A 26588-nucleotide genomic window follows, 5' to 3' on the forward strand; every position below is an offset into this window, starting at 1 on the left:
ATTTGGACTTTTAACACCTGGCTATTCTTGTAGTGATTACTCAGCTGAAATGAAGGCTGGTCCAAAGACCTCCAGAAAACTAACCAGAAAACTACAGGAAACATTTCAGTATCTTTATCAAGAAAACCCCAAACAGGGTCATGAAGAGTTGAACATAACTGAAACGATTGAATAATCTCTTGCACAGCCAGGCACTGTGCTAAATGCTCTTTGCTTATCTCACTTAAATTCAATTCAGTTGCAAGTCAAGACATCACCCTCTTGGTTTTATTTGGTTTTATTTGAGAAGGAAAAACAAATAGCTGTCCCCCTGGGGACATAGCTAGTTCCAGTCGGTCAATGATGGTATTTCTTTCCTTATTTTTTTCCTTTTCTTCATTATTTTCTTCCTCCTATTTTCCCTCCTTCTATTCTTCCTTATAGTCTACAGGGGCTACATTCCCCCACTTTATTTATTCTAACACTTTTCCTCCTGCAAAAAAACTGGTACAATTAACATCATGTAGTTTTCATTCATGATTTCTTGAAATATACTTGTGATAAACTAGACTTTGATAAAGCCCAGTGGAGCTACTTGACTGCGTCTTTAAGCCCAAGTCACTTTGGTTCTCAATGATTGGCCAATAATAGGTCCCAGCTCAAACTTCACTTGCTCATTGTTCGAGGTTTGATGGCTCAAAGTAAGTATAAGCAGCTAATTGTTTTGATTCTGGCCAGAGACCCTAAGGATCTTTTCTTCTGGGAGTGATTTTTTTGTGTGTGTGAAGTTAAAGCAGGCCATTTTTTTTTTTTTTTTGCCTCAATTTTTATCTTACCTTTAATTACTGAATGAATGTTCCTTCAAATAAACTTGTCCTGGGAAACTCTAACTTTAAAAGTTCAGTGTTTCCTACTGCATCCAGAGCCATGCTGATCATTCTGACCTATGTCTTGTCATTAAATCTGATGAATCTGAAGGAGAGAGTGAGACTGATTTTGCATAGCCCCGTCTTGCTTAAATCCAATTCATTTGTAAATTAAGACACCACTCTTCTGATGAAGGACAAAAACGTCGAGAAAATGGAGTTTCAGTGACTGACCCAGCATTACTCAACTAATAAGTGTTTGAGGTCAGACTTGAACACATATTTTCCTGTCTTCTGGTTTGTGCTCTATCCACTGCACTATCTAGCTGCTTAATAGTAGGAAAATAATTATGTACAAATAAGCAATATAAGACAAAGAGCTAATAATCAACAGAGAAAGCACTAGATTTAGAAAGGACTAGAAAAGGCTTCATAGAGACAGTGGGATTTGAAGAAATCCAGGAGGAAGAGATGAAAAAGGAGGTATGGGGGATAACCGATGAAAATATTCATTTGAAGAAAAGCAAGATCAATGTCATTTGGATGATAGAGTATGTTGGGGGCTGAGGGTAGGGCAGACTAAGACTGGAAATGTGAGGGAACAGGTTTTGAATATTAAAAAGGGGTTTTTATATTTGATCTTGGAAGTGATAGGATTTTTTGTGTGATGGGATTTATTCAGTAGGGGAAATGACATGGTCATTCTTAAACTGACAGCTGAGTAGAGACAGGATGGATTAATAAACGAAGATCGAGGCAGAAAGACCCATAAATAGAAATTATTGTAGTAGTCCAGACATGAAGAAATAGGGCCTTTTACCAGGGTGCAGCCTATGTCAGAGGAAAAATGGGAGCATACTTAAGAGGTATTACAAACCTGAAATTGAAAGGTCTTTACTAAATAGATTGATGTAGTAGTGGTGGGAATAGGGAATAGGAAAGAAATGAGTTGATGACTTGTGCTTCACTTATTGTATTAAATATTGTATTGGGAGAAGATGGCAGGGTATGGTTGGGATTTGTCTGGGGCTGGGAAGAAATCTGAGAGAAAACTATTTTTGCTTCTTAGCCACTATATCCGCTAAGATAATATGTAATTTAAATTTAGGAGCTTTTTGAGCTTTTAAATTATATTTAAATACAATTGTCACTTTCCTTAGGGTTTTGCTGAATCTATGACCTCACTGATTTATTTAATTCCTCCACTGCAAGCAGCTCCTGACTGAAGTTGATATTTTCAATCTTTTCATTGTCATGTTTTCCTATAAATCCTCCAGATGATGGAGTTGCTTTCTGTATTTGAATAGCTTGGATGTGATATTATACTGCTTGTTCTGTCCATTGGTTTACATATATTTAGGAAGGTTTCTGTATGATGAGAGATATTCATTGCCTTTTTTTTCAAAAGCTGTGTGTGTGTGTGTGTCCATTACCATAAATCTTATCTTTGACCTAGTAACTTAATCCTAGTCTATTAGGTGCTAGGAAAGAGGATATATATGTATTTATATACATAAGTACAATTTTTAGATCCTACTAATGTGAGTTCAAAGACATTGCAAGATAATTAAGTGATGAATAGATTATGATGGTTCCCAAGAGGAAATGTACTTTGAGTCAAGTTAAAAATAACAAATGATTTGGAGGAGGAAGAATAGAGCTAGTCTAGAGAAAACTAACCTAAAGATTGAACTGGGAGGTAAGTAGTCTTTATTAGGCTTGCCCAGGATCACACAGCTAGTTAAGTGTTAAAAGGTCACATTTGAACTCAGATGCTCCTGACTTCAGGGCTATGCTCTATTCATATACACCACCTAGCAGCCCCAGCTAGATTAGTTTTTCAAATAAAATTGTTTTAAATCAGACTTGTTATTTTTCCAGTGTAGGAAGTTTCCAGTGTGGAAACTGCTTTATTAAAGCAGACCTACATTGATTTATAGTTTCAGAGAATTGCTAGGGAGCATTTTAAATTGAAGTGAATTGCTCAGGATCAGCAAGCCAGCATGTGAGGACTAGCACTTAAATATAGGTATGACTCCATGGTCAGTACTCTATTTATTATTGAATTTTAAATACTATGAACAAGAAATGGTCACAAGTCATAACAAACACAAAAAATTAAATAGGAAATGAAATTTTTATTTTTGGCTTAAATTATTCATAATGTGAATATTTTAAGGAAAAGAACCTTCTTTTCATTAAAAGCCCTAGGTAATATTCTTTGTTATTCTAAATTATTTAATATATATCTTTAGTTCATTGGCAAGTTTATGGAATGCAGATCCTCAATACGGCAGGGTGATGCAATGGAATTGAAGCTAGATTAGTATGGGATTTCAAATCCCAGGTCTGCTCCTTATTATTTGTATGACTTTGGGCAAGTCATTGAAAATCTTTAGATATCAGTTTCCTTATCTATAAATGAGAATATTCTACTAAATGACTTCAGGGATTTTAAAATCTCTGATCCTACCTTTTTGCTTTATTTCAAAGTAGTTCCTTTAAGCATTGCATATTCTCTGAACTTGTCTTGTCTTCTCTCACATCTGGGTTTTTGTTCATGCCACATATTTTAAAGCCCAGTTGGAGTTCCACCTCTCCTCTAAACCCCACCCCTGAATTCCTCTAGGTTGAAAATGATTTCTATCTTATTGTATTTTTCACAGGACTTTGTTCCTTCCAATGTATCTATAATATTCTGATTTATAATATATTTCTTTTTCTTTCATGTCTACCAGACTATAAACACCTGGAAAGCGCAGCTTTTGTCTTATTTCATTTTTATATTCTCATTGCCTGGCATAGTGCCTTACACATAGCAGATGCACTACATGTTTGTTGAATTGGATTGAATCATTGCTGAAAGAAAAAAAAGCCATAGCTTCATTGGCTAATTTGGGGAGTATCTATATGATGAAGTGGTATTTCTGTAGGTGAGTTTATCCAAAAGATTTATGATTGTAGTTATTAGGGATCAGAATCAAGCCAATATGAATTTATCTGCTATGTGCTAAGCACAATGTTAAGAAGTAGGGGTTAGAAAAGAAAGGCAAATAAAGTTCATATCCTCAAGATTACAATCTTATATTGGTTCACAAGATTTTCTTGCATGTATTTGATACATTTACTAGGGACAAAGATTTAAAAATTTTTTAGACATTAAATTTAAATGCTATCAGCAAACTTTGTAAAAATCCCATGATATAAAACTTATGTCCATTTCATTAAATTCTAAGTGAATGCAAGTAAAGGTTTTATAAACATTTGCATATCATCCTAAAACTCTATGATGTTTTTCTGTAGCGATTTTTGATGATAGTGAAATGATAAGAGGACCTCCCAGCAAAAATGACTGGGGTTTAGACTATGGATTGGAAGTTTAGAAAGAAATACTGCACAAAAACTTAGGTAACATTTGGTACACTGAATGGGATCAGTGAAAAAAAAAGTTAGGAAAATGAAAAGAAACACCCTTGTAATGCAAGATTGAAAACAGATTCTGGCAATATTAGAAGAAAGAGCAGAGACAAAATGAAAACAGCAAACTATTCTCAGAGGACAGTGAAACTGAAACTAACCTCACTGGATTCATAAGGTAAATTTTTAAAAGTTTGCTTCTTTTGAATTCCATTTTTGGCAATAGAGAAAGTGAACATTATAATACTGAACCACTGGCTAAATTCAGTTTTATTCAATAGTTAATGTATAACATTTTTACTAATTAAAGCATTGTGTTATGTGTACAAAGATATGCACGTACAATCCTACTTTTAAATCTCTGAGTATGTATTGCAAAGTGTCAATCCACATTGATAAAGAGGAAATTTCTAACCAGAAGTTCCCTAGACCAGTACAATCACATGTTAAAAAAAAATGTCAACAATCTATCTGTGTACTTAACTTTTCAGTATCATAAACAAATCTCTAAAGAATTTAAGTTTCTGATAGGTTGTCTGTTTTCATTAATGAAGGAAAGTTTCCACACTGGGAGTTTTCTGTCTTGATGAAATCACAGGTGTAATTTACACACATATAAACTATACCTACACACACATATAACATTAAATATCCAAAAAATGCTTAAATTACAAAACAATTCCTTAAAAACAGTTTCTAATAAAGTTATTCTTATCATATTATCATAGTATTTGAAATCATGATAATAATATAAATCAGGATCTTCCTGGAATAAGGAAAAAAGGAATCTCTTCCTTTAAGAAGCATTTGAAGGGAGAAATCCTGATTACTCCCCCTGTTTTTTTTTTTTCTTTTTTTACTTCAACTGAAGCAGAATCTATTATGCTTCAGCCTCTTATCTTTACTCTGTGTATCTCATAATTTTATATGTGTTTCTTATAAACAACATATTGTAGGATTTTAATCTCATTCTGTTATTCACTTTCCAATTTATGGGCAAGTTTGTCCCATTCACATGCACAATTATGATTATTATATATCAACCACCATTCTACTTTCCCCCTATTTATCCTCCTTTTTCTTTCCTTTAAACTTGTCTTTAAATTAAAAAATTTTTTTTAAATATTAAAAGTTATGTTTATGTAATTGGGAAAAATAAAATACTACAAAAACAAAAAACAATATGTACCATTTTAATATGAACACATAAACTATGATGTAAATATATTATGGATATTCAGTTAAAGGAATGCATTGCCATGGAAAATGTTCTTGAAATCTTATAAATCAAGATAGTAATTTTAAAAGTATGTTTCATTAATTGGAAAACAAAAAAAGGCAATATTATAACTATGTATAACTTATAAAATGAGGCGTGATTTCAGTGATGTGTACTCAAAATATTTACTCAAAACGGAGCAATAGACAGCAGGTCCTTAATTTTAAAGACAGACTTTCTTTATATTCTTATTTGTATGTACAGCTGCCCTTTGGAGTGATTTATATCATGTTTTCTCATGCTGTTTTCATTGTTTTCTTAAAATTCAAGCCTGCTTTGAGAAAGAAAATTCTTTTTCACACTTTATTTACTTTTCTAAATGGAAGCTACTGGCTCCATCATTGATAGTGAGCTGTCATTTTTTAATTAGAGAGAATGTTACTTTTGCAAGATTGGGACAAGAAGGAATATTCAAATGCTTGTTGAAATGTTTTCTCTTTTTTATTTTGTTTTGTGATAAAAATTTTGCTTTTGTGTTAGTATGGGGAAAATCAAGCCATAAATTGGTTTGTTAGTTTGGAAGGGAACTAATTAACTTTAGTGACAAAGACTAAAAAAAAAACAGACTAGTCTTTAAAAGATTTGTGATATTGTTGGTGTGGATGCTTCTCCAATTCCTTCAAGTTTTAATAGATTTGAAAGGCCATGTAGTCCAATCCAGCATTTTACAGATGAGGAAACTGAGGACCAGGGAAGTAAAAACATGGATGTTCTGGGTGAATTATTTTGGACAAGGACTAATTCTGATATGGTTTCATTTTGTAACAACAGTGGTCATGTATAGGTATTTTTGCTAATATTAGGACAGAAGTCTGATTATCATGAGATAAAACCAGATCAAGATAACTTTCCTTAGTTCTTTCCCATTTGAATGCCAGATTTCATATTCATATTTATTTCTTCTATTTTTGGTATGTTTTTAATTCTTTTAATTTTTTTTACAATCTTTTAAAGAATGGATATTGCTCCAAGGAAATGTACAAAAATTGTGGCTCAGAATCCTTCACTTATTGTTAAATATATTTCAACAGTAGTGGCTGATAAAAAGTGGGGAAACCTAATATTCCAATAACCCATTTAAGCCCACACTGGAACAAGATTCACACCAAAGTGGAATATGCTCCTTTCATCTCTCAGTCTGTCTATATCTCTCTATTTGTGCTGATGATCATTTTATTGACCTCCCTTATCTCATAAGAAGTATGATGGATTATTTTCTTGGTAGTTAAAAACTTAAATATGGAATTTAGAAGAGAGATTAGGAGTGGAGATATGCATTTGGAAACTATCTCCCTAAAGGTTATAATTGAAGGCACAGAAATGAATAAATTGCTAAGGGAGAGAATGCCAACATTAGACCCACAGAGGTGCATCCATATTAAGCATATCCTAAGGGGAGGAGGAATCAGTAATGATTGAAATTGAGGAGCAGTTCAGGACAACAACAAAACTGAGAAGAGAAACCACGTTCAATAATCTTGGTTTACATTATCCAAAGATGCAGAGAATTTAAAGAACTGAAAAAAATGTCATTAGATTTGTTGATTAGGAAGTCATTGTTGACCTTTTTGAGAGAACAGTTTTAGTTAGAGTTGTGGAGAGTAGTAGTGATTTTTGTTAACAAGAAAATGGAAGCATTTAGGTGTCGGTAAGAAATTAAATGGAAAGATTTTTAATAAATTGTACCGAGAAGAAATAACGGTCACTTCAAGTCACTCTGCCACCAAGAGTGCAACTCTGACTGTGAACAATGAGCTATTGCTGCTCTGTGATGTCAGGATGACCTTAGATCATTTGTCTGGGATAGGGAACTACAGTACTCAGTCCTGTCATAGGTGTTTAAGGAAGCACATCTACTTTTCCCCTCATCCTCAGGGCACAGTCCTTTCAGGAAAGTCTACTCTTTTTCTGATACTTATTTTTCTCCAGTTGCTTGCTTCTATTAGAAGCTCTATAGTCCCTGTAGCTTTCCCCTATGAGGGAGATTTACATCCATGAAAGTCATTTGGATTTGGATTTGCAGAAGTTATTGCTATTGGGAATATTTGAAGTAACATGCTTCTTGCTCTTCTTGAAACTCCTACTGGTAAGGGTATTTCAGATTTAGGGCTGGGAAGGGAGGAATGAGGGGAAGGTGTCATTGATTGTTACTAGAGAATGGGAGAAGAAAAAGGCTGAGACTTTTGAGATCAGTAGCTGAAAAGACCAGGCAGTCTTCAAAGTCAGGCCAGAAGAAACCCTCAGGTTCTTTTTCCTTAAAGCTAGAAAGCAGCTTTTTTCTGTCTATCCTTTAAATCTAGCCAAGAAAACATCTATATTGGAGAGAATGGGAAGCAGGAGGACTCTGTGGTAGTATATTCTATGGAATCGTAAATCACCAAGATCACTGAATTCTGTTCCTGGTCTTATGACATTTCACAGTATCTGCTAGTCGCAAAATGGAAATCATGTGTATTTAAATTAAAAAAATAAATTCAATAAATGTTTACAAGTTGCTTATGAAGCAAGGTCAATAAATAGGCACTGGAGATTCAAAGACAAATTGGAAAGATTCTTTGTCTTTAAGGAGCTTGTTATATTAAACACAATATGAAGACAAAGAATATACCATCGGGGGGGGGGGGGACCCAGAGAATGATATCCCAAAATGCCATGCCACCCTTCAATTGGTATTAAAATTAAAAAATCATGGTTTTAGTAATCATTCTGATTTTATTCAACAGATTTCTAGGAGATAAATACATTCACTTGTTAAATAAGTATTTAGCTTTTCAAAACCAGAAAGGTGGTTAAATCTTTGAGATTCTGGATTTAACTAATAGTAATCATAGTAAATGATTACCATAGTAAAACTGGATGTTTTTAGTTTTCCTGAAAGCTGTACACACTGCTTCTTCTAAGGCCTTAGATAAGTACATGAGCACATGGTTTCAGTGACTTAAAAATGTCTATAGATATGGCTGACTGAAATTAGTGTGCTTCAAAAACAGGATTCCAAAAAGATTTTGTCTCCCATTATTTTTTTAAGGAATTCTTGCCTTCTATTCACCTGCTGAGTGAGATTTTCAGAAATTAATAAACTTAAGTTTTTTCTAAAGTAGTATGGAAACCAGAATTTTTGTCCAAACTATTGATTTATACCTCACATAAATATGTTTATGTTATTACATTTCTATAGTATTTTGTGGTTCACAAAGCACTTATATATACAGCTATTATTTTATGTGAAGTAGGCAGGATACATGCCACCCTTTCCATTTAAGAAATAAGAAAACTAAGATTTAATTTACCAAACTGGAAAGCAAATGAGGCAAGATATATAATGTCATTGTCAAGGACTTCTGACTCTGAATCTAAGATATATATCTGTATATCTTAGCTGAAGATCACTTTATTGACCTCACTTATAAAGTTTTATGAAGAAATATGATGAATGATTTTAATCTTGTAAAGAATTGTAGACAGTTGAAAACATGTATATGAAATTTAGAAGAGATATCATAACTGGAATTAAAAAATTGGAAGTTATACCCCTAAAGGTGATAATTGAAGGCACAGGGATAAATAAATTGTCAAGGAGAGAGTGAAGAGTAAGGTATAAGGTGGCCAAGATTAAAATTATGGTGGTGGGGGAGGAAAATACAAATATATATACATATGCACATAATACCTACACATATGATATAGACAGGTTAATAGATTCAATTTTCTATGTAGTGATATTTTTCCTTTTTCACTATTTCTTTTTCACCTCAATATATACAAAGGTTATGGAAAAAATTTTTTAAATTTTGTTTAATTATGAACATATGTACATAAGTTGAACAAAAAAGTACCTATAGACTCAGAAGCTTGTTGCTTTGCTTGAAAAAAAAAATCAGAGACTCTAGAATCGAGGAAACCTTCTAATAGGATCTCTTATTGGTGAGGGAAAAAATGGAAATTCAGTAATTCCAATATAGCTATGGGATATGACAGCTTGGAAATCTGCTTTAACTGACTGATTGATTGAACTAATCCAACTTATGGATAAAATAATAAAGGCAGACTCTCTAGACTCTAAAGAATATGGAAATATCTACTTAAATGGAATATATATATATATATATATATATATATATATATATATATATATATCAGCAGTTTAAGTTCCGCTCCAAATAACTGGTACTCCAGAAATGAGGGAGGTAACTCTCATAGCCAGATGACAATGGGCAGTTCTATGATGTCAGTATGATCTTAGGTCCTGTGAATAATATAGCATCACAGGGGCTCAACCTTAGTTAGTACAAGTGTCTGAGGAAGAAGTGTGTGTCTAGTTTTCTCTATATCCTGGAACATAATCTTCTCTGGTGAGAATGCTCTATTTCTGAATTGAATAGGCTTTGTTTTTTTCATTTGTTTCATTTCTCTTAGAAATATATACAATAATGGAAGAGGGTAGAAAGTAACTAAAAGAAAGTTAAATCATTTAAAGAGGGGAGTTTATAGATCATCAAATCTCAAGATTTATTTACTTTTTAAATAACAACTGTGGCTTTAGAGAGCCAGCTTTCAATTCAAGAAAAATTGGGTTCAGGTCTCACCAATGAAATTGCTAGGTCATCTGATCCACTGGCAACCCCAAATTTAATATATAGAAGAATTTATCTCACTGGGAATTTCTTAAACACATATGCATGGGTAAATTGGATATGTGTCCAGTTCCTCCCAAAATTACTTTAAAGTAGTATTAAAGTAAGGTAGTACTGTAATGCTGGAGAAACTGAGGCAAGATAGAGATTAGAGAGTTTAATATTTTATTTATTGGAGAGCTTAATTGATTGACTGGACAGGACTCTTGTCTCAAAGTATCCAGCGGTGAATGTGAGACTCCAAAGTTTATTTTTAATAGGACTCTAGTAAGAAGAGAAACAAAGGCAGAAGGCAAAGAGTGGGGAATTTTCAGGGATGTATCATAAATTCAGTTCTAGCAGGATGGAAGTAAAAACTATAAATTCTTACTAACTAGGAGGCCAGAATTAGGATGTTTGAATAAACAGAAGTAAAGATTTCAATTACATATCTGAGATAGTCTTATCTTTTGGAATGTTTAGAGTGGGTGGTACAGCCCTGATGGACAGGAGAAAAGGGTGGGGGTTGCATACTTAACTCAGGGAAATGGAGATATAATTCAGGGAAACTAATGCAGAGAAATTTTGGTAGAACAGTTCAAGGATACTGTGCAGTATTACTCTTTAAAGTATAAACAAAGTAATATTTATATAGTAAAGTATTTGATATATTTTTTTACTATTATTGTTGTAATTTCCTAAACTACATTCTACCATCCCTGAATATCATCTTGTGGCATTAAGAAAAGACAGTTAACCAAGACTGGGGAAAAAAAAAAGATAATGTGCAGGGACTATAGATGAGAAATTTTAAGAGTATGTATAAGCATTGTATAATCATTGAGGATTCTTAAGGGGAATAATATTGATGGTAAAGTTTAGGAAGATTCCTTTGTAGTTTTATGGAAGAGGGTAGACTGATTGGAAATCAGGAATCCAATTAGGAGACTGTTGCAATATTACAACTAAGAGAGTTAATGAGAATCTGAAAAAGGATGGTAATCTAAATTTAGAAAAGGATATAGATCTGAGATGTTAAGGTAAAATCAATGAAACGGCAATTTAATACTTTCAGCAATGGTGGTGAAAATGAATGACAATTGAAGATGACTCCCAATATTGAAAATATGGATGACTGGAGAGTTTGTGGAACTCTCAACAGAAACAGAAAAGCGGAGTATATTTAGGATTTGTCTATCTTTTCTTGCTTCCTATGGTCATTTATCAGATAGGTCTTATTGGGCATTAAGGTGTGACCTCCAGCCAGGGGTATGCATGGTAGGGTGCAGGTAGATCCCATATTCCTTTTTGGTCTGTAACCATCATTTTGTGTTAGTCACTTAATTTCTTGTAGAAAAGAATAGTTGTAGAAAGGGGTTAGAAATGTGATTTTTAATAAGGGAAGAAGCAAATAACTCAAATTAATACAGAGACACCTCTTAGTTTTAGTTTCTTAGAACTAGAGAACAGCTTCCTTCTGAATACCTCTCAGTGGCACTTTTGAGCTAATTTTTAAAGAGGAAGGCCTCTGGGAAATGGAAGGACTTTATGATGGAAGGATATATGAGAAATTTAGATAATTTACATCAATAATTTCCAGTTCTTCTAAAAAATTATCACTGTCGTAGGTTATGTCAAGCCAATAAACATTTATTAAAGTATTTACTGTGTGCCAAGAACAGTAATTGTTAGGGATGCACAAAAACCCCCAAAAAGTTCCTATTTTTAAGGAACACATATTCTAATAGAGGGGATAAAGTACAAACAGCCTATGTACTTGCAAGACATAATATAATTAGGGTAAATTAAAGGTAATTTCAGAGGAAAGGACGCTTGCAGAAAGTGGGATTGGTGTAACTGATTGGAATAAGGAAAAATGAGGCAACAATACCAACCAGAAGGTGATTATTATAATAGTTTTAGGATTAAGATAACGGTGAGTGAGAGCCTGTGCCCAGGGTTGGTAGCACTATCACAAGGGAGAAAGAAACATCTGTGAGAAAGATTGTAAATTAATTCAAATTAGATAGAAGAAGAATTCATAACCCTTTTTTTGTGTTGCAGACCCCTTTGGCAGTATGAGTACTATGGATTCTTCCTCAGAATGTTTCTGAATGCACAAAAAAGTACATAGTATGATAAAGGAAACTAGTTATAGTATATTGAAATATGAAAAAAAATGAAAATAACATTCATTTTACTTATCTTTAAAATATGTGTAAAAATGGCACTTTTGTGAGGTCTGCATCAAATCTGAAGCTGAGGTGATTTTGAATAATTAAGCCATGTAGAGAAGGTCTTAGACAATCAGAAAGACAGAATTTCAGTTAAAGTAGGCCTTGGGAGCCATAGGTAGTGCAAAATCTGCTCATTTCAGTAAGAATCTTTCATCTAGCCCCACATTATATCACTAGCAAGACACCATCTAAAATTTGCTTGAATTGAAGAGCTGCAGGAAGATCACTAACTCCTGAGGTTAACCAGTATACTTTTAGAAAGTACCTTTAGAAATTGTTGACCTGAAATTTTCCTCACCAATACTACACTGCTTCTGGTTCGCCTAAGCAAAATATGCCTAATCCCCTTTTATGTCACTTTGACTGATTGTCCCCAGAGTAAAATGCTTTCATCTCTTACCTCAGCCTCTTGGTTTTTCAGGCTTTCTTTGGGTCTCAGCCCAAATCTAATTTTCTGCAAGAGGACTTTCCTGTTCTCCATAGCTTCTAGTGTCTTCTCTGAGATTACTTCCCATCATACCTCTTATGTGTAGGTCTGTACCAAGTTATTTACTGTGTACTTTCTTAGAATGTTTAATTCATGAATAGCAAGGATTATTTTTACTTTTATTTGTATTGTATTTGTATTCAGCACAATTTTGTTGGCTCATTGTAAGGATTTAATAAATGGTTTGATTCTTGTGTGAATCCAAGTGTTTAGAAAGTAACTTAAGGCCATCCATTTACATTTGTGAGTATGGGGGAACAAGAGTCTCAGCTTTAACTTAAGCATAAATTCCCTCATTACCATGCCCCATTTACCCTTTCCAGTTTAAACAATATTTTCTTTAGTAATGAAGGAAGATTAATTCTGTAAAAACAGAGAATGAATAATTTTGGATTCTTTCTATTGTCTTTTTAATCTATATATCTCTTCCCAAGCAATAGGTATTTTAATTTCTTGTTTTATTCTTGCTCTGAATAAGGAACAAATAAAAGAAAAATAAAAGGTATTCTATTGTAATTAGTGAGCCATAGAACCATAGAATATTAGAGATTAGTCTCCGAACTAATAATAGTCTCACTTATTATAAATAAGAAAACTAAGGACATCAGAATTGTGTTAAGATCATTGTATCTCAGATTACAGCCAGAAATGGGACCTGGGAGATGATCAATCTCTTCATTTTCCAGGTGAAATGGCTTTAGAAAGATTTAAGTGACTTGGTGTTGTTCTCCCCACTCCAAAAAAAAAGCAAAAATTAAACAAGATTGGACTTGGGCAAGATTGGAAGTCAGGTTTTGTGATTCTAAACTCAGCTCATATTTTATAAGTTTCAGTTAATTTTTGGCTTTAAACAAGATAATTATAAACCAACATTTGAAGGGATGTCACTGATATAAATCATAGGGACAGTTAAAAAATGTTCCCTATGAAGTTGAACCCAGATGTAAAGATGTGCCATTAGTTTTTAAAAGTGGCTTTTGAACACTTTATACTTTTCTTTTAATAGGTCTTGTTTCCTGAAGAAAACATCTCTAGGAGATTTAAGAGAAGAAGATGGAGGAAACTACCTGATGGTAAGAACTCAGCTTTTTAGCTTCAAAAGCTTCTTCTCTTATTTTTTTCTTATGTTTCTAGCTTTTTAAAAAAATCCATTTAATTTTCTCCATGGCCAATTAGATTTAGCAAAAGTGCTTATTAAGCACTCCTTTATGTGCAAGTATCAGTGATATAAAGAATAAATTAAAGAAGTATACAAGCTAAGTTATTCATAGCTGATCATTGTACAGTGCTGCTGTTACTGTGTACGATGTTCTGGTTTTGTTCACTTTGCATCAGTTCATGTAAATCTTTCCAAGTTTCACTAAAAATCTAGAGTCAATAGTAGCCTATTTCAAGGACCATGTTTTCCTCCTAGCATGAGGGAAGGGGCCTAGAAAAAGATGCTCTAAAATTTGTTGTCTTTATTTGATGTAATCCTGATCCACTTACTGTGGCAGATGGAGATCGTACCCTGTGGTCAAAACACAAAAAATGTACAAAAACTTCTGTGAAGATCATCCACTCACCATTGATAAATGGAATGTGCTTATACTTATGGACAACATGAAAATGAGTAGACCTGAAAAGTAAATAACTTGTAAGAAAACACAGCAGCTATCTCATCCAAATAGTAGTTCTGAATAAAATATGGCAAGTAAATGAAAACTCCCTGAAGTCAGAGCTGGGTGTCTGTTTTTTTTGTTTTTGTTTTTTTTTTTTTAAGTGATTGCAATGATAGGGAGTGCTATGAAGCTGTCATAGGTTTCACAATCAAATCTAACCTAGCCAGCATGTTTATACGCTTCCTCACAGTAAATGGCAGACAATGATTGCCACTTCAGTCCTTTTTGTAGTGTCAAGAAACTGGAAACTGAATGAATGCCCATCAGTTGGAGAATGGTGAATAGTTATGGTATATGAATATTATGGAATATTATTGTTCAATAAGAAAGGATCAGCAGAATGATTTCAGAGAGGTCTGGAGAGACTTACATGAACTGATGCTGAGTGAAATGAGCAGAACCAAGAGAGATGGCTTTTTCCAACAATGAGATGATTGAGGCCAGTTTCAATGATCTTGTGATGCAGAGAGCCATCTTCACCCAGAGAGAGAACTGTAGGAACTGAATGTGGATCACAACATAACATTTTTACTCTTTTTGTTGTTGTTCCCTTGCATTTTGTTTTTCTTGTGCAGCAAGATAATTATATAAATATGTTTATATATATATGTTAATGTATATGTTAAATCCAATACATATAGGAAATTTGTGGGTAAGAATACATATATATATATATATGTGTGTGTGTATTGGATTTAGCATATATTTTAGCATGTATAACATATATTGGATTGCTTGTCATCTAGTGAAGATGGTGAGGGGAAGGAGGGGAAAATCTGGAACACAAGGCTATGCAAGGATCAATGTTGAGAAATTATCTGTGCATATGTTTTGAAAATAAAACACTTCAACAACAACAATGATTGTCACTTTCAGGAAAGTATTTTCATCAACTGTGTGTATGTTTTTTACCATAACAAACCCTGATAAGGTCAAAGAAAAAGGTTATTGAAACTAGGAAACACTGTCATCGTCAATATGCTGAAGAGAGAAGACAAGCTTGTAATTCTGGGTAACTTTAATACCAGAGTAGACATAGTAGTATCAGTCATGGCAGAGTCCTTGGGAGGAATGGAGTTGGAAACAGTAACAGCAATGGTTACTTTGTATTGAAGACTTGTGTGTCTCATGACCCTTCTCATTATCAATATTATCTTCCATTTACTTAAGCACAATAAAACTAGTTGGATGTACTTTTGTAGCAAATGTTGGCATTTAATGGCATTTAATAGACTATGTCATGGGTAAGGAGAAAAAACAGACAGAATATAAGAAGAACAAAGGCAATGTATGGCACAGTACTGGACCAGTCATAGACTTATTTTTTCCAGGCTAACCATTTACCTTCAACAAAACTGGTGACTCCAAGGCAAGATGAGCACCAGAAGATTTAATGTCAATGGACTATATTGCTTCTTCTAACATGAAGAGTTTTGTTGCTACCTGGGAGAAAAGACTGAGCCAATACACAATAAGCAGAAAAGGAATGGGCAGCTTTTAGAGATCTGCTGTAGATGGTTTGGGTCAGACTACTCATAAACATCAAGATTGATCTGACAAAAATGTTAGGGAAATTCAGAAGCTGTTAAATGAAAAATGAGAATTACAGTTTTCCAGTAGGATAGTTTTATCTCTCTCAAAGAAGGCAGCATTTAACTCCATTGAAAGTAAAGTGCAAGCAAAGTTTAGAAAGATGCAGAATTCTGGGCTCAGTGAAAAGGCAGATAAAAGCAGTTTTATGCTGATAGGAACAATTCAAAGAGTTTTATGATTTTGATTTCCTGAAAGCTATAGGCCAAAGTAGTATCTCAACTACTTTTTTGCTAATAGACTAAACATTGAGTCATATTGATTAGTGATAAGGAACTTGATACCAGATAGAGAGGCTGAACACTTCCATAGTATTTTCAGTGGACCTCATCAACCAATGCTTAAACCATTGACTATATACCTAAGATTGAATTCAATCCCTCTTTAGCTAAACTTCCAATTGAAGAAGAGGTTTTGAATACTATTAGGCTTCTCTGATGTGGCAAAGTGCCTGGTGCTGATTCTATTCCAGCTGAGATTTACAAGGCCAAGGGCTCTACTTTCATATGAAAACTTACTGAAATTTTCTGGATTATATGGCAAAAGGAATTTATCTAAAGGAATTCAAGGATGTCTTCACTGTCCATCTCTATAAAGGAAATGGAAATAAATTATACTGTGATAACCACAAGAGAATCTCTTACAAGAGTCTTAATTGGGCTTATCCTTCATCTGGAAAATGGTCACCTATCTGAGAACCAGTGTAACTTTAGAAAGGGCTGAGGAATGGTAGATAGGATATTTGCTGTCTGACATCTTCAGGGGAAATTCTAGGGGCAGCACCAGAGGTCTTTGATATAAGGATTGTGGAAGATTGTGATAAAATTTGGTTACCCAGAGAAGTTCATCAATTTATATGCCAGTTTTGTGATGGCATGTTTGCATGAGTTCTGGATATTGAATAATGCTCTCACTTTTTCAGTCACCAGTGGAGTGAAGCAGGACTGAGGGGCTTGCTCCCCATGCTTTTTTTTTAAGGCATATTTTCCACATTGTTGTCAGAAGCCTTCAATGAGGATGAAAATGGTATCAAGATCGGCTGCTATAGTGATGGTAAATTATTTTCCTTGAAAAGGTTACAAGCCAAGACTAAATTGGAAAGAGCTGATGTGTGCAACCTTTTTTTTTTTTTTTTTTTTTTTTTTTTTGCAGATAATTGTTCATTCAATGGAGCCTCTGAGGCCAAGATGAAAAGAGTATAGAATTATTTCTCTGCCACTTTTGCTAATTTTGGCTTGACAATTAACAATAAGAAAATAGAAGTTTTCCACCAGCCAGAACTGCACCATCCATACATGATATCTTTGGTTACAGAAAATGGAGAGCTTTTAAATGTATAAGCTCCCTTAACTTGTCACAGTGTATTTTCCAGGGATGTCCAGATAGATGATGAGGTTAATACCTGCATTGCCAGAGCTAGCTCAGTATTTGGAAGAGACTGAAGGAAATTTGTGGGTGAGAAAAGAGAGGAATAAGGCTGCCTACCAAACTGAAGGTATACAGAGTCAAGTTCATTGTATGCTTGTGAAATCTGGACAACATAATAGGTACCATGCCAAGAAAGTGGTTTTCATGTGAATTGTCTTAGATTTAGAAGGTCACCTCACAAGATAAGGTATTGAACACACTGAAGTTCTTTCTTGAGTTAGACTGCCAATCATTTAAACTCTATTGCAGAGAGCACAACTCTAATGAGCCAGCCACGTTATTTGAATGCACAACATGTTTGACTAAAAAACTTTTATATGGAGAATTCACATGAGGGCAAGGTCTGAAAAAGCAATGCAAGGACACAGTTAAGGTTTTTCTGAAGAATTTAGGATTTGTGAGTTATAGGAGACAATTCCATAGGACCTAGCAGTGTGACTTATCCACAACAAAGAAGACACTGTGCTCTAACAAGCAAAGCAGATTTGTAGTAGCTCAAAAAAAATTGCAACATGTATAGATTTATACATCTATATGTATAAATTTAAAATCTTCTCTATTTCAGATGTCACATGAACTATTTGTGTCTGGCTTGTAGTAGAGCCTTCTGAGCTCATATTGTTCTGATTAGCTACAGTCAGACACACTGTACCTTGACCCCAAAATAGTGATGTTTTTTTGGTCCCCTTTGAGCATGAAGGACAACAACCATATTTCTGAGAAAAACCATATGCTCACAGATAAATAGACAGTTAATTTTGGAGAGTGAAAGAAAATTACCAGAAAAGGGGACCAGGAAAGGCATTATTTTAGCTTAATCTTGATGGGGGAATTAAGGATTGTTAAGAAGACAAAACAATGATGAGTGTAAGTGTTCTAGGAATTGGGGGGGGGGGTAGTTTATGCAAAGCCCTGGAAGTGTGGAAGATGGAATGATAGATACAAGTAAATACCAGAGGCTGACCATTTGGACTAGAATACAGAATGCATGAAGGGAATAACAGAATATTCAATAGACCTGGAAAGATAGGATGGTAAGCCCAGATCTAAGTGAAAGACTTTAAATTATCATAAAGCAGAGTTTAGTGCAGAAATGTTATCCTAGTTGTATTAAGAAACACTAAAGCTTCTTCAGCAAGGAAGTGCCTGACCAGACCTCTACTTTAGGAATGTTTGGAAATTGTATTGAAGAGGGATTAAAATAAGATAGACTGGAGGTGGGAAGGGACCCTTCAGAAACCTGGATAAAAGATGAAGACTTGAAATAAGGCTGTCATACTGAGTTTAGAAGAGAGGATTCATGTCAAAGATGTTAATGTATTATTGATAAGATTTATCAAATGAGGATATGAGGAAGAGCTAAGAATCTATCCATGACTCTGAGGTTAGGAATGACTGTTTTTGATGGTCATTCCTATAGCATATAAGAAAGTTAGGAAGAAAGTTTTTTTTAGTGTGGTGGTAGCAATATCGTAAGGTCTTAATCTATGAAGTCCAGGTATGTATTTCCTTTTGATTAATTGAAATGATACTCAATCCAATATTAAGTGGCTCAGGGAACCAATGGTTCAGAGCATTTTTACAAAGCTTTATATGGAGAGTCTATGTACCAAAAGGGAAGCTTCCAGTCAGCAGACCAGTATGAGCAATGTTGGTAGAACGAAGCTATACATATATGAATCAGTGTATATTCACTGAATTGTTTTCTTTTCCGCCCAGAATATTATTGCCTTTCTAGGGTTAGTTAAATGTTCCTTTTGTTAACTTTGAGATGTTCTATGAGTACTTCATTTCATTCCAATCTCAAAACTCAGGTACCATACTACTTTCAATCAGAGCTAATATTACTTGGTTCATAGAAGAAAGTAAGTTTTTTGTGGACTTATGAGTTTAACATAACTATGGTATATCTGGTGGAGATGTTCTAGCAGGCAGTTGATAATGGAGGTTCCCTATCCTACACAATGACTAATGATCCATTGACCTTACATAGTAAGCTTTTCTGTTCTAAACTCCTTCAACTGTGTTCTATTCAATTTCTCTGAAGTTGTTCTCTATATAGATGTTATTTGTCTTTTTTTATGCCTTTGATCCTTATACACACAGACTCTGTAGAGGTCAATAAATTCTTTCCAGCTTAAATCATGTTGGTCTCTTTCAGGACCCTGTGTTGCTGAGAAAACCTGGAGGCTACAATCTTTAAATCAAAGGATAGAAAGGTAAAGTAGAATTTACCTTGCTTTATCACAATTTCTATGGGTCCCAGTTTTTGGATGGTTAATGGTCTGAGAAAGACTGTGACCCCATAGGGGATGCCTCATAAGTGATAACCTTCCTTAAAAATAAAAGTTTTTTCATGATTTTTTATAATCACATTTCCTCTCTTTTAGGTACAAATTAATGAAACATTTTCCATCTGAATTTTCGGATTAGTTTCTGGAACAGACCACTTGCTGGTTTAGCTGATAATCCTATTGAATTAGGTGTTTTCACCTTTTGATTAATCTATCAGACTCCAACTTTTTAATATTTTCTTCTTTGCTACTTCAGGAAGAAGCTTATTGACACATTGATCAACAAAACCAGGGGAACAGAGCTAAGTTACAATTCACCAACTTATTCCCACTATTATCCTATGTTAGGAGGACAATTATTAGGTGGAACTCAAAAAGTCTGGCAAAGGAGATACTTAAAGTGGCCTTTGGATTTCCAGGTCTTGTTCAGGAATCTAACAGGTACTAAAGCATCATACCCCCACGTCAAGTATTCTCAAAAAAGACTCCGCCGCATAACATCATCGAATCATTCCTGCCAGATTGCACGTTTACCCTGCACTAAACACCCCCAGATCATGTCTACCCCAGCACTCTGCCTCTGTCATCAAGCTAGGTCAACATCATACCTTAAACATTGGGCCATGGCTCCACTGAAATCCAAGCACCAGGTTAAGATTCTACAAAGTCCCAAACAGTCTAAAGCTATGCCTAATAGAGAGCCTTCATGGAGTTTATTTTACCTTAAACCATGTATAGTGGATGGTGTGATTATCCCTAATGAAATTGTTAAGAACATAGTCAGTTCCATCCCCCAGAGCAGAATCCATAGAGACATTCGAAAACAGATTCTCTTGAGGTGGATGAGGGGGCGTCCTAACCCTCAACCTGGCCCACGATTGTCATCAACTTACACAGTTTGCTTAGTTTGTGCTTCCTGGATTCGATATGGCTGTTCCCATGTTAAGGGAAGAAAAGACCCTAATGGAGCAAAATTAGTGGCCATACCCACACCTCTACCTGGTTCTGAGGGGGAAATGGGTGTGAGGTTAGTTCTCCAAATTCCACAACCAAAACCAAGCTCCATTTCTTGCCTTCCATGTCCTAGCTATGAAGAGCAGCGCCCTCAGGCTTCTGCAGAAGAACATGACACTGTGTTGTCCATACCTGAGGGAGAAAGGAATCAAGAAGCTCTTATCCTCACTGAGTCTGCTTCTACCTCTACACTCCCAACTCCCAACATTGCAATACAATCAGTGGCTCCTGCCATTCAACCCCAGAGCATCAACCACCAGTTCCAGGGTGTTAAATGGCTGCTTTATATAAAAACGATGACTGGGCCTCTGCCTCAGTATCCACCTTCTTCACTTTCTTCTTCCTCATCTTCCCCCTTCTCTCCATCATCTTTCTCAGACTGTGTGTCCTTTGAATCATTTATTTACCATCGATTGCCTCCAGGAGTCTATTGGCTTGATTTTATCTACAGCAAAGATTACCAAACAAGGGACAAAAGAATCTCTGAAAGACACCAGCCCTCAGGAGGAAAAATGCCTGCAAGTAGCACCACCAAAAAACTGCCTAGAGAAAAAGCAACAACAGGATCTGGGACATTTCTCAAAGCAGTCCTGGAAAAATTTCAAAATAACATTTTCAAATTAAATTAACATCTTTTCTCCTTTAAAAAAAAATATTTGTACCCCATTGTGTATCTCTGAAATGTGATGGGGTTTGCAATTCATTTCTTTTTTTAAAATTCATATTCAGGCTGAAGGACATTAATTTGATCCTAGCGCTGTCCTTTAGGTAGTTACAAGCAACTGAGTTAGTAATGATCTGTCTAATCAGGAAGAACAATTATTCCTTTTCCTTCCTTTATCTTCTAATTTTCAGTCAAATTCAATCCAGAATGAATGAATATCAAGGACTGCATTCTTTGCCTCCTCTGTAATAATATAAATATATTATTTTATATGTGAATGTATTTTTAAATTTTCTTGCTTCATGGGGCTTCATAAAGAACACCTATCAAATCTATAAGTTTATTGTTGATTTATTATTTTCCCTAGTGTTAATTCTAGACAAATAAAGCCTGTACTCACATATCTCAGTGTTTCCATATCTAACATTCTCTTCCTGGTGTGCTATTTTTCTTACTCTTCTTGAAGGACTATTTAGTCCATTCCAGTTATACTGCCTAATCTGCATTTTCAGGGTTTTGCCAGGAGTAATATCTTCTTGTTCTTGCATCGTTTTCTCTAATCACATGATCTAGAGGTTTGAATTGAAATACTGTTTGAATAATGAATGAAAAAGATATCAAATGCTGAATAGATTGCATTGAACTTGTTATCAATTGTTATTGCTTTAAGGGCTATCAAATTCTGGCCTCTAGTTGTAAGGATTTGGTGGTATTCTGTCTTTCAATGCATGGCTAAACCAAGGTTTCTAATCCTCTAGCTTTCCTTCAAATCCTCAGATTTTTCCAAAAGAATCCCCAAGATTTGCTTTTTCTCAGCTAGTTTCTAGTTAGTTGGTGAAAATCTTGAAAATAAGTTAATAATGAGGGTTGCTGTCCTACTACTGGCCATCACTGTTATTTCTGTTGTGAAAGAGATATCCTCAAATGGCCAAGAACCCGATATTACTGGGGAATTGAGAACTTCCCAGGAGGGAGCTACCTTTTTCTGCTTAAAGGAATGTGCATTCTAAGGAAACCCCTCATTTCCCCTATCATTAGAACTGCACCTAAAAACTGTCACAAAACTGTGAATTTGTGTTGTGGAAGTTCAAAACATTGATGAAGGATGACTTCCCACAGTCCTTTAAAGGAGAAATTCTTAGCCTATAGTCTACAAACTTTCAATATACTATAATCATTTTTCCTTTATAATCTTATGTATTTTACATTATACATTCAAAATCATTCAAAGAAGCGACCCATAGAGCCTGCCAAAGAATTCTAAGACACAAAATCTCTTGCTTTCAAAGAAAGGCGTTGATGATATTTCGGTGGGATTGATGGGAACAGGGATATTAGGCATTGGCAGGAATAATCTGTTTATAGAAATTTTAGGCCAACAATAAGCATGGTTTTAAAGTGAAAAGAATATTAGAACAAAAGTTGTTTTGGAAACATAGCTGAGTCTGTCTCTAAATGGCCTCATAGATTTTTTCCAAGAACATTGACCTCTCATCATATAGGACCAAATAACCATGCACAGAAATGATCTGTAGGCAAACACACACTCCCCCGATACCACCTTTGCTAGTCAGTGGATCTGGATAGAGAAAAAAAAAAAGACATCTATAAAAGGTCAGTTTCTGGTGAGGAAAACACAGAAAATGCAAATGTTTCCTTGTTTTGGAAGATAACCTTTCTATGAATACAAATTACCAAAAGGTACCAGAAATGGAGCTAACCAAAAATAAAAGTTTAACTTTAAATAGCCCTCTACAATTGTAACATAATATAGCTCAACTGAAGAAGTTCCACTACTATCCGTTGAGGTTTATGTTGTTTTGGTGTTGCATGTTGTTGAATTTCTTCAGATACACAACTGAGACTTTTTAAATGCAATTCTATGCATACCATGCCATATTATACTTGAATTTATAGACATTAGGCTAGCAAGGGAAATCTCATGGGATTGAATATGGTAGTATACATTTGCTGTACCCATTCCAAATGTCTTTCACTTCACATATATATCCAAGGGAATACGGCCAACTTTTTGATTAATCCTTTACTCACTAAAAAAATTGTAGGAGAAAGATGTGGTCAGATTACTTGTGGCACTGGAATAATTAGTTTCTAAAGCTACTTAAAATCACTTTATTTTTCATTTGAACTATAGCAAGCACTTCAAGTTAAGATGACCAGCAAACCTACCTCTTTTACCCAAATAAAGCCTAAAAATAGCATCATCTCAAATAATGATCAGTTGTCCAAAGAGAAATTATAGTAACCATCTTAGAACTGAAAAATGTCAGAAATCCAAATAAAGGAACAGGATAAGCATTTATTAAATATCTCATAGGTGCTGGGCACTGTCCTAAGTACTGTACAAATATTTCATTTGATCTTTGTAACAACTCTAGCTTGGGATTATTATATTCAATTAATCGTTGAGAATACTAAGGCAACGACTTGCTGAAGGCACACAGAAATTAAGAGACCTACTAGAAATTCAGCTGAACCATCACTGGTAAAAGCTTTCCAATGTGGACCCGGGACTAAGCACAGCTGAATCCTGCAACAATGTATCCACAGATCATAGAGTCTTCTGAAAAAAACTTCATAGTGCTTCAGGGAACTTAATGATATGTAAAAGTGTTAGCAACCAGTAAAGAATAACCAGTAAATAATATTCATATCAAAATATCACAGATTTAGGAGCACTGTTTATCATACTCTTAACTTGAGATACATTAGACCTTGTGATCTAGGACTCTTAAAACTCTAGAAGATCTAAAGGGTCCTAAAATTCTTACCATTAATCTGAATGCAGATATACCCAGAGAATGAGAGGTCATTTCAGGTGACGTATGTAGAGACCAAATAGGGCTTAGAAGATTATAATGAATCATAGATCCAGAAGGTAATTAAAAGCAAATTAGGTGTTTATTTTGAAGTAACAAAATTTGTAAATTACATGTACATGTATGTGAATTGAAAAAACAAAAATCTAAAAAGTTTAGGAATGATAAGGATTATAGAATGTTAAATTTTGTGTGTTGGTTACAAAACAATTTTATTTAAAAATATAGTAGTGCTTTTGACTTCATGCTTGGCTAATACAATTTTAATATCTAAAAAAATACTTAAAATTAGTTACATTTAGAATCCTTTATGTAATGTACTTCATTTAACACTGTATTAAGTTTTCACCGCATTTAGAGCTCATGTAGTGTAATGCCAAAGAAACTGAGCAAGACAGAGATTAGAGACCAATTCAATAATTTATTAAATGGAGAGAAATACTGGGACCAATGCATCCATGTTGATCCCAGGGCTAGACGAGACTATCATCTCAAAGAGTCTAGCCCTGTATCGGACAGCGAGCCTTTTATGGAACAACAAGAACAATGGCATAATGGAGGGACCTAGGTGGGGATAACCTAATAGAGAGAGGTTACTGATATTCTAATGACATTAAAGAATGTCTATAAAACCTTTATCTCAACCATTAAGAGGGGACGGTTATAACCTAAGGCAGAATTACAAAATAGGACAATTGGAGGAACTGGTCACCCCATTAAAAGGGAACTTTGGCATAACATTAGTTCTCTAAAACACTAAATAGATAATTGCTTATATTATACCATCTAACAAAGTCTAATAAAGGGGGGAAAATGGAGCTTAAAGACCAAAAATTCAAGAAAAGAAATCCACAAAAACTAAAAAGAAAAAAAAATGAATTTATCACAAGTACAATAAAAATATTTCTAGAAAATTGAGCTACTGACTACCTTAGAGAGGGCTTTTGTTTGTTTAGTAGTATGTATGTAGTAGTGGTATGAATTATCTGAAAGATTCTCTTTGGTTCCCCATTTTGTTGCATTTACATATATACAGTATGTCATATACATATGTGTGTGTGTGTATATATATATATATATAGAGAGAGAGAGAGAGAGAGCGTGTGTGTATGTTCATATATATATATATATGAACATACACACACGCTCTCTCTCTCTATATCTATCTATCTATCTATCTATCTATATATATATATATATATCACCGACTTTTGTCTCTGAATTAAAAGTAAATGGATTAATAATACTAAGTGGATCATCACTTCCTGAGAAACAATATTGATATGAAGGAAGATTTCATGCTGTCCATGTGAGTTTTTAGTCTCTAGAGAAATATTACTGAAACCAGAAATGTTCATATCTTATTTTCAAATTATTCTTAGATAAACAATATTCAACATAAACCTAGGAACTTATTTTAGACATTTGTCTAAAATATTTTATAAAACTTTTTCTTCAGTGAGCTGCTTCCTTTCCAACCTTATGTGCATTTTTTTTTTGTTCTTACAAAGGCATTCCAACTGTATTCCAACTAAAAGTTATGTTTGCCTCTAGTTTTTGTTTGAGAACTGATCCTCTAGGATGTTTTAATAGGACAACTCTTTAGTGATTGAAGGAATAAGACAATAAATCTTGTCAGGATTCTTTGAAAATTTAGCAATTCTTGGCTTCCCACATTTTTTTTTTTTTTTTTTGATCCTTACAACAATCTAATGAGGTAGGTGCTACTATTATTAACAGTTTATAGATGAAGAATCTGAGTTTGAGGAAGGTCCCTGTGCCCAAGGACAGAAAGCTTATAAGCAATTGATTGAGACAGAAGTTAAACTAAGGTTTTCTTGACTCCAAGACCAGCAATATCTACCAAGTCACCAAATGGTTTTATTAAAGAGATTTTGTCATTGGAATATACTACAGATCACTGGATGGAATGAGGATATAGATTAGAATTTGGGAATAGATCCAAACAAGCTGTAATTATGAAGTCACCAAATCTTTACTGCTTATGGGGAAAAGCAAGACAATAAGCTATATATAGTTACTTTAAGATATCCTCTTGGAAGAGTTTTTGGCAATTCTACGATTCATTTAATTATTTAAAAAAAAAAAAAAAAGGACATTGGTCAGTTTCCTGGGGGATCGGAGAGGAGTTAACTACCCATATCCTTATCCTATCCTTTCTTATCCCCCATTAGTAAATGAAAAAAAAAAAAAAAAAA

General features: G+C 34.3%; 1 protein-coding gene across 4 annotated transcripts; it reads left to right on the forward strand.

Moving 5' to 3' along the window:
- The first annotated feature begins 7363 nt into the window (after positions 1-7363).
- CSNKA2IP (casein kinase 2 subunit alpha' interacting protein) lies at positions 7364-21511 on the forward strand. Of its 4 annotated transcripts, none has more exons than XM_031958852.1 (5): positions 7544-7627; positions 12813-12924; positions 13885-13951; positions 19719-19776; positions 20108-21511. In XM_031958852.1, the coding sequence occupies exon 5, from the start codon at positions 20193-20195 to the stop codon at positions 21492-21494; it is 1302 nt and encodes a 433-aa protein (XP_031814712.1). In that variant the 5' UTR covers positions 7544-7627; positions 12813-12924; positions 13885-13951; positions 19719-19776; positions 20108-20192; the 3' UTR covers positions 21495-21511. The 4 variants fall into 4 exon arrangements, with proteins under 4 accessions (XP_031814709.1, XP_031814712.1, XP_031814711.1 ...); XM_031958851.1 differs by lacking the exon at positions 7544-7627 and adding an exon at positions 9825-9893; XM_031958849.1 differs by lacking the exon at positions 12813-12924 and having other exon boundaries at positions 7364-7627.
- Positions 21512-26588: the final 5077 nt, after the last annotated feature.

The sequence above is a fragment of the Sarcophilus harrisii genome, chromosome 3, assembly GCF_902635505.1.
Source record: "Sarcophilus harrisii chromosome 3, mSarHar1.11, whole genome shotgun sequence".
Lineage (NCBI taxonomy): Eukaryota > Metazoa > Chordata > Mammalia > Dasyuromorphia > Dasyuridae > Sarcophilus > Sarcophilus harrisii.